This window comes from Mus pahari, chromosome 5 (genome assembly GCF_900095145.1).
Source record: "Mus pahari chromosome 5, PAHARI_EIJ_v1.1, whole genome shotgun sequence".
NCBI classification, from domain to species: Eukaryota; Metazoa; Chordata; class Mammalia; order Rodentia; family Muridae; genus Mus; species Mus pahari.
The window spans coordinates 44,026,625-44,040,152 of record NC_034594.1 but is presented as its reverse complement, the minus strand read 5'-3'; the positions used below and the strand labels follow the sequence as shown (position 1 = coordinate 44,040,152).

The following is a 13,528-nucleotide window of genomic DNA, read 5'->3' as shown; positions in this document are numbered from 1 at the left end:
ATTAAAGCTTTGCTGCAGAAGGATCCTGTTTGTGTGCCGCGTCTTTTCTTGCTGGCGAGAAGGTAGCGCGGGACATCAGTCCCCTTTGCATGACCCTTGACATACTGAATAACAACAACAAAATAACAAAAAGCTTAAAATCAAACACAGGATGACAGACGTAAGCCATAAATGGTGCTTTTTGAGAGACATTAGTTGAGGTTAGAAAAATATTTGCTCATAAGGCTATTTAATCTTATGACCTGGGAAACAGATTCCTCAGTAAACACATGCAGCAGTCTGAAAAGAATCCGAACCCCAGGAATCAATGGGTCACACTTCCTAGGTGGACTCAGGATTTGTCTGTACTTTATCTACCACAGAAAGGGGTGCAGATGGAACTCCTCACCCTGAGAAGTCTCAATAAGCTTTAGACTCTACAGCTGAGTGTTGCTGGTATTGATTGTTTTTCCTGACTTATCTTTGATGTTTAGAGAAAATTAAAGTAGAGTTATTCTAATCCCAGTGTCTTATCTACTTCCCCATTTCCATCGTTTCTTTCCTCTTAGTTCATGCTTCATATAACTGAAAATAAAAAGGTCTGCAGACCCCACTAGTATTTATTTGTTTATTCACTTGCTTACTTTTGAGACAAGGTCTCACTTAGCTCACCAACGAGTGGAGAGTGAACTTGAACTTCTCAACCTTCTATCTCCATCTCTTAAGAGCTGGGATTACAGCCATGTGCCACCATACTTGATACAGGCACTGTTGGGGATTGAATCTAAGGCCTTGTGCATGCTATATCACACACTCTACCTACCAGCTAAGCTGTATCCCCAGTTCCTTGATGGACAATGTTTAGCTGCCATGTCTAACCTTTGACCTTTGACATGCTCAGGGAAGTTAACACGGATGGGAACACTGAATCTGTAACCATGTCAAGACTGCAATTTCTTATTTTCTGGGGATCATGGCCATGTAACTAATGACTCTCTCAGTGACAGACAGACGTTTCTCCAGGGGAAACCACACTGGTATTAAACAGTAATGCAGGTCGAAAAGACCTAGGGAAATGTTGTGAATTAATACATATAATAGATGTTAGAGAAGAAAAGACATCTGTCACTTTAAATATTCCTTACAACTTCATATGCAAAATCTTTTGCAAATATAAACCTAATTAATGAAAATTATGGAACTTATCATAAGTATACTGTATACATTGCTATGGGGAGAGTCGTGAAATTGGTGAGATGGTTATAATGACTGTTTCTATTCCAGCCAGGCAATGATCTTAATCCAACAGATGAAAATGGGAAATTATTATTTGACACAGTGGATCTCCGTGACACATGGGAGGCAAGTATTGTGATAAAGAGTACAGGGGAAGTTAAGAGAGGGAGTCAGATCTCCACATGTGAGAGTCAGACGTGCATCCTTAGATCAAGATGCACTCAAATCTTTCCTAGGGTTATTTTGCTGCAGTGTGGAGGAAGGCATTATTGGAATATATGAGAGACAACTGGGAAAGCATTGGGGGAAATACCTTCCACTGTGTGCAATAGCCTCTGCTTCCTAAGGAGAACAAAAGCATCCTTTCTGTCATCTCCTGTCCACGCTTAAACTGGTTTCTCTCTTCTTAATAACCAATGCAGTTAGCTTTCTTTTCCTCCCCTGACAGTGTTCTTTCTAGCAATATAGCATTGCATTTATAACCATCCATGATTGCCTTCATAAAGTATTCTTTACCACCCTACCGCTACCCCAGGCCATGGAGAAGTGTAAGGATTCGGGGTTAGCCAAGTCCATCGGGGTGTCCAACTTTAACCGAAGGCAGCTGGAGATGATCCTGAACAAGCCAGGGCTTAGGTACAAGCCTGTGTGCAACCAGGTAAGTGATTTTGTGTGTGTGTGTGTGTGTGTGTGTGTGTGTGTGTGTGTGTGTTCCTGAATGCATAAGTACAACTTGCTCTGTTTGTATAGTGTTACTTATACATATGTTTTCAAGGCTGACCACCATTGTATAATCAACTGATATGATCCTTCCCTGGGGGATTTTTTTTTAAAGCAATTCTTTTTAATTTTGTATGTATATTTGTATGAATGATATATTTTGTCTCTCTTTCTCTTCTCTCTGGGGACAATACAGGCATGCTGTGGGTCATGTGTGGATGTCAGAAGTCAACCTTGTGGAGTTGGCTTTCTCTTTCACCTTTATGTGGGTTCTGGAGATTGAACTCTGGTCCGACCAGGCGTTTGTGGCAAGCTCCTTTACCCACCCCTCACTGCTTTGATGTCCAAGTATACCCAGATGTGACCAGCGGAATCCCTACCAAACTTATTCTTTTGTCCTTCATACCTGCCCTCAGGAGTCTTCACCCAGATTCTTGCTTTATTGGTACAGTTTGAAATCCGATGCTCTGTGAGCTTCTTTCCCATGCAATGCATCTGTAATTCTTTTTTTCTCTGACTTTTATCTGCATTCTGTGGTCCAGAGTTAGTTCAACTCTGTAGCAGTGAATTAGCTAAACCACTTTGGCTCCTGGCAGGTAGAGAGCACCACTGCATCCGCCCAAGAACTCTCAGGCTTCACAAATGTCTTTACACACACACACACACACACACACACACACACACACACACACACACACACACACACACACACACGTGTGCACCCACGCCAGCTAATTTTTATATGCCTTGACTAGTTCAATGGCTGGGCACTTTTAAACCTCCCCGAGGCTAGCAAACACTCCCCTCCAGTATTCCTGAGTTAACTTATTATTATTATTATTATTATTATTATTATTATTATTATTATTTAGCTATTTTCTTTATTTACATTTCAAATGTTATCCCTTTCCTAGTTTCCCCTCCGAAAATCCCCTATCCCCTCCCCCCTCCCCCTGCTCCCCAACCCATCCACTCCCACTTCCTGGCCCTGTCAGTCCCCTATACTGGGGCATAGAACCTTCACAGGACCAAGGGCCTCTCCTCCCATTGATAACCAACTAGACCATCCTCTGCTACATACGCAGCTAGAGCCATGAGTCCCACCATGTGATTTCTTTGTTTGGTGGTTTAGTCCCAGGGAGCTCTGGCAGTACTGGTTAGTTCATATTGTTGTTCCTCCTATGGGGCTGCAAACCCCTTCAGCTCCTTGAGGCCTTTCTCTAGTTCCTTCACTAGGGGCCCTGTGCTCCGTCCAATGGATGACTGTGAGCATCCACTTCTGTATTTGTCAGGCACTGGCAGAACCTCTCAGGAGACAGCTATATCAGCCTCCTGTCAGCAGAGTCTTTTGGCATCTGCAATAGTGTCTGGGTTTGGTGGTTGATTATGGGATGGATAAAATTGCAAAGCTTCTGTAAGGCAAAGGACACTGTCAATAAGACAAAATGACAACCAACAGATTGGAAAAAAAGATCTTTACCAATCCTAAATCTGATAGGGGGCTAATATCGAATATATATAAAGAATTCAAGAAGTTGGACTCCAGAAAACCAAATAAGCCTATTAAAAAATGGAGTACAGAGCTAAACAAAGAATTCTCAACTGAGTAATACCAAATGGCTGAGAAGCACCTAAAAAAAAAAAAATGTTCAGCATCCTTAGTCATCAGGGAAATGCAAATAAAAACAACCCTGAGATTCCACCTCACACCAGTCAGAATGGCTAAGATCAAAAACTCAGGTGACAACAGATGCTGGCGAGGATGTGGAGAAATAGGAACACTCCTCCATTGATGGTGGGATTGCAAGCTGGTACAACCACTCTGGAAATCAGTCTGGCGGTTCCTCAGAAAATTGGACATAGTACTACCGGAAGAGTTAACATCTTTTAAAATCTGTATTTCATCTCAGCTACCCCAGACCCAATGGGGAAGTGGCCACTAGGGCCATTTTCCCAGATTCTTACATTGTAGCCCGCCTTTAAGTTTCATCTTTCTCCTTCCCCACCAAGATGTTTCTTCTCTCTCTCTCTCTCTCTCTCTCTCTCTCTCTCTCTCTCTCTCTCTCTCCCTCCCTCCCTCCCTCCCTCCCTCCCTCCCTCCTCCTTCCCTCCCTCTTCCCCCTTCTCCTTCCCTCCTCCCACTCCCCCTCCTCCCCCTCTTGCCCATAAGTCCTGCCCAGTCATTGGCTGTATGGCAATTCTTTATTATCAATCAAAGCCAGCTGCGGGCAGGGACCCTCAAGTCCTGAGGACCTGAGTCAAAATAAAACAAAGCTTTAGAGCCAACCCCCAACATGCCTCAGCAATGTTTTTACTTTTTTTGAAAAACTTTTTATTGATTCTTTATGAATTTTATATCATGCACCCCACCCAAATCTTAATCATCTCCCTTTCCCTTCATATCTGCCCTCTCAAAATAAAATTTAAAATAATAATAATAATGATACAAATCAAAATCTCACTGTGGAGGCTGTGATGTGTCACAGTGTGTCAAACATAACACACACCATTTTGATCACACATCTTTACTTACGAATTTTCATTGCAATAAGTCACTGGTCTGGTTGGACGCCTCTGGCTTCTGCAACACTATCAATACTAGATCCTCCACTCAGATATCCAGTTGTTGCCCCTTTATACACTCTAGCAGCTTGTAGATAGTGTAGATGTTGCGTGGGTCAACTCAAAGTCCTAGGTCTGGGCCTGGGTGGTAGTTGAGTTGGTCAGCCCACCAGCTCTCCTGTACCAACACCACCAGGGTGAGTTCCTTAGCGCTGCCCCAGCTAGTTCACCAAATGCTGCCGCAGGCAAAGGGCAGGGCCAGCTCTCCTGTTCACATAATCTCAAACCAGACCACCCACACCTTACCCAGCAGGGCCAGCTCTACTGTACTGCCCAGGTGAGGTGTAGGCCCCACTCTCTGGAGCACTGTAGCTAACAAGTCTGAGACAACTCTTCACAGTGCCATAGCCTGTGAGGGGTGAGACCAGTTCTGTCCAACTCTTGGACACCAACATGGTCCCAGGCAGCAGCTCAGACCAGGGACACCCACATAGCTTTTGGTAGTCATGTGAGACCCTGATACTGTATGGCCATGGACCTTCAGCTGAAGCACTGGCAGGACCTCACTATGGCCTCAAGCGGCAGGACAGGCTAGTCATACAGGCTATCTCTCCACCCTCACCTCCCCAGTTCTGCCTCTTTTCATAGTGCTTAAACCATTCCGTTTCTCTATCTCTCCCATCTCTCCACAGCATACTTCCACGTTTGTATTGGCTCGCACTGTGGGCCAACCACACTGCAGGCAGGCCGGGCAGGGGGAGAAGGGAGAAGGGAGAAGAGGAGGAGGGCAGGCCTCTGGGTGTCTTCAGTCTGCCTGCACAGCGACATCTCTGTTTTTACTTCTAAAAAAGAGGATTCTTATTCGCAGTTGAGGTTTTCTATCCGTACAGACTTTTCAATTCAGCGTCTTTTTCTCATGAACGCTTCTTTTTCATAGTCATGTGGACTTTTCTACAATCTGGTACCTTCCTATCTTGTCCACCTACAGGTAGAGTGTCACCCTTATCTGAACCAGAGCAAGCTCCTGGACTACTACAAGTCTAAAGACATCGTTCTGGTTGCCTATGGTGCTCTTGGCACCCAACAGTGTAAGAACTGGTAATGAAGATTGTAACTAAAGCTGGACCATGGTGGCACACACCTTTAGTCCCAGCACTTGGGAAGCAGAGGCAGGGGAAATCTCCGAGTTTGAGGCCAACCTGGTCTACAGAGTGATTTCCAGGACAGCCAGGGCTATATAGTGAAGCCCTGTCTCAAAAAAAAAACCAAACAAACAAACAAACAAACAAAAAGAGATTGTAACAAAATCATACATAAGACACATATAAAATAATTTTAGTTTTACAATTCTGAGAGGTTTGTTGTTGTTGTTGTTGTTGTTGTTGTTGTTTTTTAATGAATTCAACAAGCTCAAAAAGGAGGGGAAATCGACATCTGAAAATATTCCAGATGGGTTAAGGGTCATACTTAAAGAGTCCTGGGTCTAGAGTGAACACATCCATTTGTTCTGTAAGCCTCCTAACACGTCACATCTTGACCTCAAGCAGTCAATATTCCTTTCTCTTCAGGATAGAGGAGAATGTCCCATATCTCCTGGAAGACCCAACTCTGTGTGCCATGGCGGAAAAGCACAAGCAAACTCCGGCCCTAATTTCCCTCCGGTATCTGCTGCAGCGTGGAATTGTAATTGTCACCAAGAGTTTCAACGAGAAGAGGATCAAGGAGAACATGAAGGTAAAGAGCGGGCTGTGGGCATCGGGGACCCTGCACAGTGTCTCTCCTGTGAAAGCCTCTTTGTGAGCTCCCAGCTGAGTGTCTGTCCCTGGCATTCCCTGGGCATGTGTGCTTCTTGTGCACCCATGAGCATTTTCTTCTCTACAATAGCATTCTGGATTTGTGTCTGTAAAGGATTAAGGTTGGCTGGATTTCGTCTTTAAGTTAGCCATGTGCTCTGAAGCCTTAAGCAAGCCAAGTAGCAACTGGACCATGTAAATTTCAGCCCACATCAAAAATTCACGTTGTATGTCCTTGATGCCCATAAAGAAGAATATTCAAACACTGACCCACTCTGTGTATTGATTATCTTTATTTTCAAGTAAGAAAATACTGCTGCCTATAACAGTTGTCCAGTCAGCCAGTTTCAATATACAAGTTTAAAATAAAATGAAATAAATAAATATTGATGCTTTTATTCCCCGTTTCTCCCTCTGGAGTCTCTCTATGCAATCCAGGCTAACCTCAGACTTACTGTCTTCTGCCCCCTGAGAGCTGGGATTACAGTGTGCTCCACACTCAGTATAGGACTGGAAACTTGGAAACTCTTTTCCTGTCTAGGCTTAAAGCTGCCACCTGTTGTTGTTTTCATTCTCTAGGGACCATTGTAAATACAGACCAGGCAAAACTCAAGCAATGGGAAGACAGATGGCATCCAATGTTGGCAAAACTCATTTTGATGACTTAGTAATGAGAAAATCATTTTGATCCTTAAAGTGTTACACATTTAAACGGTGACATCCTTTGTGAGGCAGCTTCTGAATCCTCTAAACAAAGTATCATTGGTATTTGAGAAATTTCTGATGACTTAAGAAGGGGAATTTTCACATTCTGATTACTCATTGGTTGGATATACACAGCCAAGGGTATCCATGAAAATGATTGCTATCTCATATATGTTTAAAAAAAAATAGTCATTAGATTCCTCTGGACCTTGCATGAAATTTGTCCTGTGATCTTTGCATATGACCGGCTTGTTTCTTCTCCAGCCTCTTTTGAGTTCTGATTTTTGCCTATAGTATTGTGGTTTTGATATATTATACATAGTAATACATTTGCATTCAACTTTCATTTGGAACTCAATAGTTTTATTTGATCTAAGCCCAAAGGCTGGGAAGCATTTCATTAATAATTTGAATCTCTTTTCTTGCTATTATGTTATGGAAGCTGTTATCCCCCACGCCTCTCAGTCTGGTTAGCCTGTGCTTTTCAGATCAGCAAATATGTGGTCATAGTAAAGTCTGTCCACTTATGTGACAGGTCTTTGAGTTCCAGTTGCCAGCAGAGGACATGGCAGTTATAGATAGGCTGAACAGAAATTACCGATATGCTACTGCTCGTATGTAAGTAACCTTGGAAAATACATCGCTCAACTCATTTTCTGATGGTGAATTTAATATGATTGTTAAGAGTTGCCTTAATACCGAGTTTTGGGGTAAGTGTGAGATGGGAGCTTTTGGAAACTCTGGTCCCTACATTAACAGGGTGCCTGCAACCAGCGTTAACTTGGATCACCACACATGGGCTTCTGTATTTATTATTCGACAGACTTCATATCAGCTAATATTGCTGACTTCATATCAACATGTAAACCACTATATTTGACAACTATATGGTAGATATGTAGTGTGGATTTTACTGTAGCCTGTTTAGAAGGGTCCAAAATTTTAAAATATTTTTATCACTTTATATTTGAGGTTTTTTTCAAGTATGGAGACCTAAAAACTATGTATTGACTTCTTTGATGTGAAAGTATATCCCATAATTCTGTCCTTTTTTTCCAAATTAAATATAGTGTTTTATGAGATGGACAGTGAGTTAAGGCTTAATGAATTATAAATTTGGGATTACCAGCACTAATTGTACATACTTATATACATATATACACATGTACACTTACATATATATGTGTGTATACATAATACATCACCAGTTCTCATCGTGTGTGTCACATTCCCTTTGGGGGTCAAATGACTCTTTCACATGGTTGCATGTCAGATATTCTGCATATCAGATATTTACATTATGATGCATAACAGTAGCAAAATTATAGTTATGAAGTAACAACAAAATAATTTTATGGTTAGGGTAACCACAACATGAAGAACTGTATGGAGGGTCATAGCCTTAGGAAGGCTGAGAACCACTGGCCTGTAAACACATGCATAGATATTTGGATCACATCTGTAGAAATGTTGTACACCAGTCATAATCAGATTCTGTTTGCACTGATGTTTGGCGTAAGAAGGGAGGAGCTACTGCTTCAGTAAACTGGTGATGTCGTTAATGGAAAAGAATACATTTGCACATTTGAATGCCCAAGTTCCATTATCTTCCAAGCAGGGGAACAAAAGTAAGATTTTGTTATGATTAACAAAATGTTTAGTACTCAGTCATTTTGAGGCAATAAGACAGATTACATAGCCAGTAAATAGAAACCTTCTATTGTGATAATGGTCAGGAGAGTCATTCCTTTTACAGTCTGAGCCTGCACTATACATTTCTTTACCGTTTCAGTACTTCTGCTCACCCCAATTACCCATATTTGGATGAATATTAACATGGAAGCCTTTGTCATGACACCGCTCAGAAGGAGCAATGTGGGAGATGCTGTGGTTGTTGATCAGCATCACCTCTGGTCGAGGTCGACACCGCTGTCAACCCACACTGGACTGGATGGAGAGGGGTGGCCATGGTGTTTTGTGATACTTTGAAGACAATAAAGTTTTGGTCTGTGAGGTACATGTAACCACCACTGCTGTCTTTTAGTCGTATGGTCTGTTCCCACCCGAGTCACTGAAGTAAACTAGAATTTTGAGTGTAGAGAGGGAAGGGAGTGAGTAGCCAGCTTGCACGGATTAGCAGTTGGGTGTGTGGAGTTGAGGAGAGAGGATTTGAACAGTCCTCTGCTTGAGATACGTGTGTATGTTGATAGGTTTACCATGTAGACAAAAGAGAACTTTCCTCCCAAGAGCCAGAGTTGAGGGTTGAACCTAAAGTCTTTCTGTAAGTAAAGGGATTCATGCCAGTACTGCTAGGAATTGATTGAGAGGCTGAAAACCAAATTCACTGACAGGTGAAAAACTGCTAAATACTTATGCTGTATCCAACTTGCTTAGTTTTAGAAATAAACTTGAATTTGATATGCATTATCCTTTCAAATACTTTTATTGATTATTATTACTATTGTGTGTGATGGATGTGATTGTGGGGACATGAATGGCAGCGAGAGGACAACCCAGCGGAAGGGTCTCCCCTTCCGCCATGTGTCCTGAGATTGAAGTCTGGTCATCAGGCTTGTGTGACAAGCTCTTTTCCCAGCTGAGCCGTCTTGCCAGCTCTCTTTCAAATATCTTTAAAATGACACAAGTATACATGTAAAACACAAAATAATCTCAAGTTCATTATTCGTGATGCACTATTTAAATGGTAAATAATGCATTTAAGACAAAGTCTTCAAACTTAAACCGTTTGAAAACAGCAAATAGATATAACAGGACACTTTCAAAAGCCATTAGCCTTTTTCAGTCTCTTTTACAAAAGCGCACAATCATTTTGAATAAATTCAGGAGTATATATATATATATATATATATATATATATATATATATATACTGTAGCTGTCTTCAGACACACCAAAAGAGGACATCAGATCTCATTATAGATGGTTGTGAGCCATCATGTGGTTGTTGGGACTTGAACCCAGGACCTCTAGAAGAGCAGTCAGTGCTCTTGACCACTGAGCCATCTCTCCAGCCCTGGACATGGGTACTTTTAACACAAGCTTCCACATGCCCTTCTTGTGGCAAGTTTTGTCATGTCCCAGAGCATCGGTTCTCAGCCAGTGGGTCATGACCCCTTTGAGGTCACATACCAGATATACTGTCTATCATATTTACATTACAATTCATAGCAAATCAACAGTAGTGAATTAGCAATGAAATAATGTTATGGTTGGGGGATCACCACGCTATGAGGAGCTGTATCAAAGGGTCACAGTGCTAGGAAGGTGGAAAACCGCTGAACCAGAGGCTTTCTGAAGCCACCACCCTCAGGAGTCACATAACTAACTACCCAACCTGCTCATCCCACATCTCATCCACGTACCTGAAGAACCCTTTCCTTAAGTGAAAGGAGGCATTACTTTCACCTGCCCTTGGATCTTGGGTTAGCTTTTAAATGTACTGACTCCCCTGGTGACTGTGGATGTATTCGTGGCTTTAAACACCACCTGTGGACTGAGAGACCCTAAGTCAGTATCCAGAGCACAGCTTTCCCAGTTAATACTCTGCAGCCTTGCCTCCATGTAAGGGACATCTGGAACTTGGTATTTTTCAAAACAAGCTCCCTTGTATCCCCTTCTTCCTGCCGAATTTTTCCAGTCATGGTATTTGTAGACTTTATGAATGATATTCAGTCATTTTACCCAAAGATTGTACTTTGTATATTTTTACATTTTACTGGTACTAAAGAGATCTGAGTTAAAAAAACAAAACAATCTTAGAATGCATCAGAGTTTTTTGTAGCTGACTTAGCTACAACACAAGCACACAAACTTTGAGGCAATGCACCTACAGTTGGAATGTTATCAATACTTTCATTTTGATACTAACTCAAAATACCTATGAATAAATTTAACATTGACTACAGAGAAAAATAATAAGATATTGAAGACAAATACTAAGACTTGAACAAGTGGAAGAAATGCTTTCTACTGCTGTAATAGGGAAAATTACAGACTGAAATAAAAATTTACATAAAGTAATATATACTTTCATTCAATACACTTTATATTCTAGTAGTCTTGTCTTTAATAGGATATGATTTACAACAGATGTATACAAAACATTAATGAATAACAGAAAATTTACAAAAATATAATGAAATCTTATTTCACTGGTAGTGACCATTCTCAGTTCAGGGGACTTGTCTGAGTGGAGATGAATAATTGAAGCCAGGGCGTTTAAGTTGCCCTTGAATCTATCTGTTATACCTACAGCAAACGTGCCTTCATGAGATTAAAGAACCCAAAGCCTTCCCATAAATCAGAATGTCTGAGAACATTAGAAGGTTTGTTTTTGGTTGTTTTGTTTTGTTTTGTTTTGTTTTCAAGACAGGGTTTCTCTGGATAGTCCTGGCTGTCCTGGAACTCACTCTGTAGACCAGGCTGGCCTTGAACTCAGAAATCCACCTGCCTCTGCCTCCCAAGCGCTAGGATTAAAGGTGTGTGCCTCAACCATCCGGCTACTTTTTTGTTGTGTTTGTTTGTTTGTGTTTTGGTTGGTTGGTTGTTTTAGAAGGTTTATTACATGAACACAGTTCCCTGAGAAAGCACCGTTGTAGGAAGCACGGGAAAACCACTAGGTGGCGCTAGAACCCTCCCACTATAGGCAAGCATCAACACTGCTTTCCCACTAGTGGGAAAATAAGTAAGTTTGGTGACCTTACGATTGACTAGCTGTGGGTGAATGTGTTACACCTGGAAAATTCATGCTCACTCCGCTTCTCACAGGACATGGCCTGAAGATGTCTAAACTTTCCAGATAGGTATTGGTAATTTGGAGTTTACGTGAGAAAAATCAGTGACTGTTCTGTAAATGTCACAGCTCTGCTGCATAGAGATTAACACCCTGATTAATACAGCCCACCATGTGGGGGGTCAGCACCATTTTTGGCAATTGGTATACCTGGGAAATGAACATAGATCAAGGAGAGCTGAGGCCTGGGTTGGGAGGGCACACATTTCCATCACATTTAAATGAGCCATAATAAAGATACTATAAAAATAGTTAGTCGGGCGTGGTGGCGCACGCCTTTAATCCCAGCACTCGGGAGGCAGAGGCAGGTGGATTTCTGAGTTCGAGGCCAGCCTGGTCTACAGAGTGAGTTCCAGGACAGCCAGGGATATACAGAGAAACCCTGTCTCAAAATAAATAAATAAATAAAAATAAAAATAAAAGTAGTTAACAATAATGCCTCCAATCAGAGAGCTAGATGCCCCAGTTTTGTGGGCTGGAACCGTGGAACAAATTTCTCACGTCTGGGAAAGTGCACAGGTTAATGTGACAGCGGGACCGCAGAATAAGTTACATCGATATGAAAGCTTTTTAACCAGTCTTTGATTGGGTAGTTATATTACTTGTGCCTTTTGTGGTATTAGGTTCTGCAGGCTCAGATTTCTCAAAAACCTACTTTTAATAAAGGTTCTCAAACGCTTCGACCCCCGCTTCTAGTCCACCATCTAAACGTAGGAGAGAAAGGGATGGTAAATAGAACAAGGGGATGTGGACCTGTTTAGAAGTTTTTCTTTGGGGCCACTCCAATCTCTGTGTTCAGGGAACCAGCATTCCAGTTCGGTAATATCAGGATGCCAAACACGAATCAGCGGCAGTGGCACCGCCTGGCAGAAACAGCCAGGCCTCTCTGTACCAAATCAGCACAAGTCAGTGGGAGTGACCAGGACCAGCTGGGACACCAGAAGATCTTCTCTGCCGTGCTTCTCTCAACGAAGTCAAAATCAGCGAAGACGTGAGACCAACAAAGTGTTACAAGGCTAACTGCAAGCCCGCTGTTACTGTCTGATGAATCCCGTTGATACTCTCTCCAAACATCACTTGTCCTCCCACTGGTCTTGCCTCAGCAAAACACCATGTGAGTCTGTATCACATCACATCAGGGCTCTGGAAATGTCAAGAGGAGCTAGGTGGGACCTTTCCTCAGAGTCTAGCCAGGGAGTCTGATCCGTAACTGATATCAAATGTGTGGGAACAAGCAAGGGAAACGTGTCCTCAGCACTACCGCTTTGTTTTCAGACTCCATACGGACAAACTAAACTCGGGCTCTCAGGTCCTAGGGCAGCTGGGGACTTCCCAATAGCTGAACAGCTTCTGTTATGAGGAAACAGTTGTCTGAGTCCAGACATTTCAAGGACAATGTCTCCACCTCGCTGGCAGGGTCAAACACGTTCATGTTCCCAGTCCAGGGACCAACTTCTATCCTAATTGATGGAAACTCCCTCGATCAGCCCCTCAAGTTAAAATATGATTGGGCTATAAACCCACCCTGTTCCCCCATTGCTCTGTGGCCTTATCCTTTAAATATGCTGTATCCCTTCCAGGTGCTAGACCAGCTGTTCTGCGGCCCTGATCAATCAGTAGAGGCTTGATGACAATAAATTTCTGTCATCTGCATTGACCTGGTGTTTGAGTTATGTTGGATGCATGATGGATTTAGGCAGACCCCACAACAAACTGCGGTT

The 13,528-nt window shown here is 42.3% G+C and overlaps 1 protein-coding gene across 1 annotated transcript in view; it reads left to right on the top strand.

Moving 5' to 3' along the window:
- LOC110321514 (prostaglandin-E(2) 9-reductase-like) overlaps window positions 1-9,012 on the top strand; it is a 21,572-nt gene extending 12,560 nt beyond the window's left edge. The window contains exons 5-10 of the mRNA XM_021197792.1: window positions 1,264-1,341; window positions 1,751-1,873; window positions 5,486-5,595; window positions 6,066-6,231; window positions 7,531-7,613; window positions 8,788-9,012. Of these exons, the coding sequence (XP_021053451.1) occupies window positions 1,264-1,341; window positions 1,751-1,873; window positions 5,486-5,595; window positions 6,066-6,231; window positions 7,531-7,613; window positions 8,788-8,830 (603 nt within the window). The 3' untranslated portion in view covers window positions 8,831-9,012. The remainder of the gene's footprint in view (window positions 1-1,263; window positions 1,342-1,750; window positions 1,874-5,485; window positions 5,596-6,065; window positions 6,232-7,530; window positions 7,614-8,787) is intronic.
- Window positions 9,013-13,528: the final 4,516 nt, after the last annotated feature.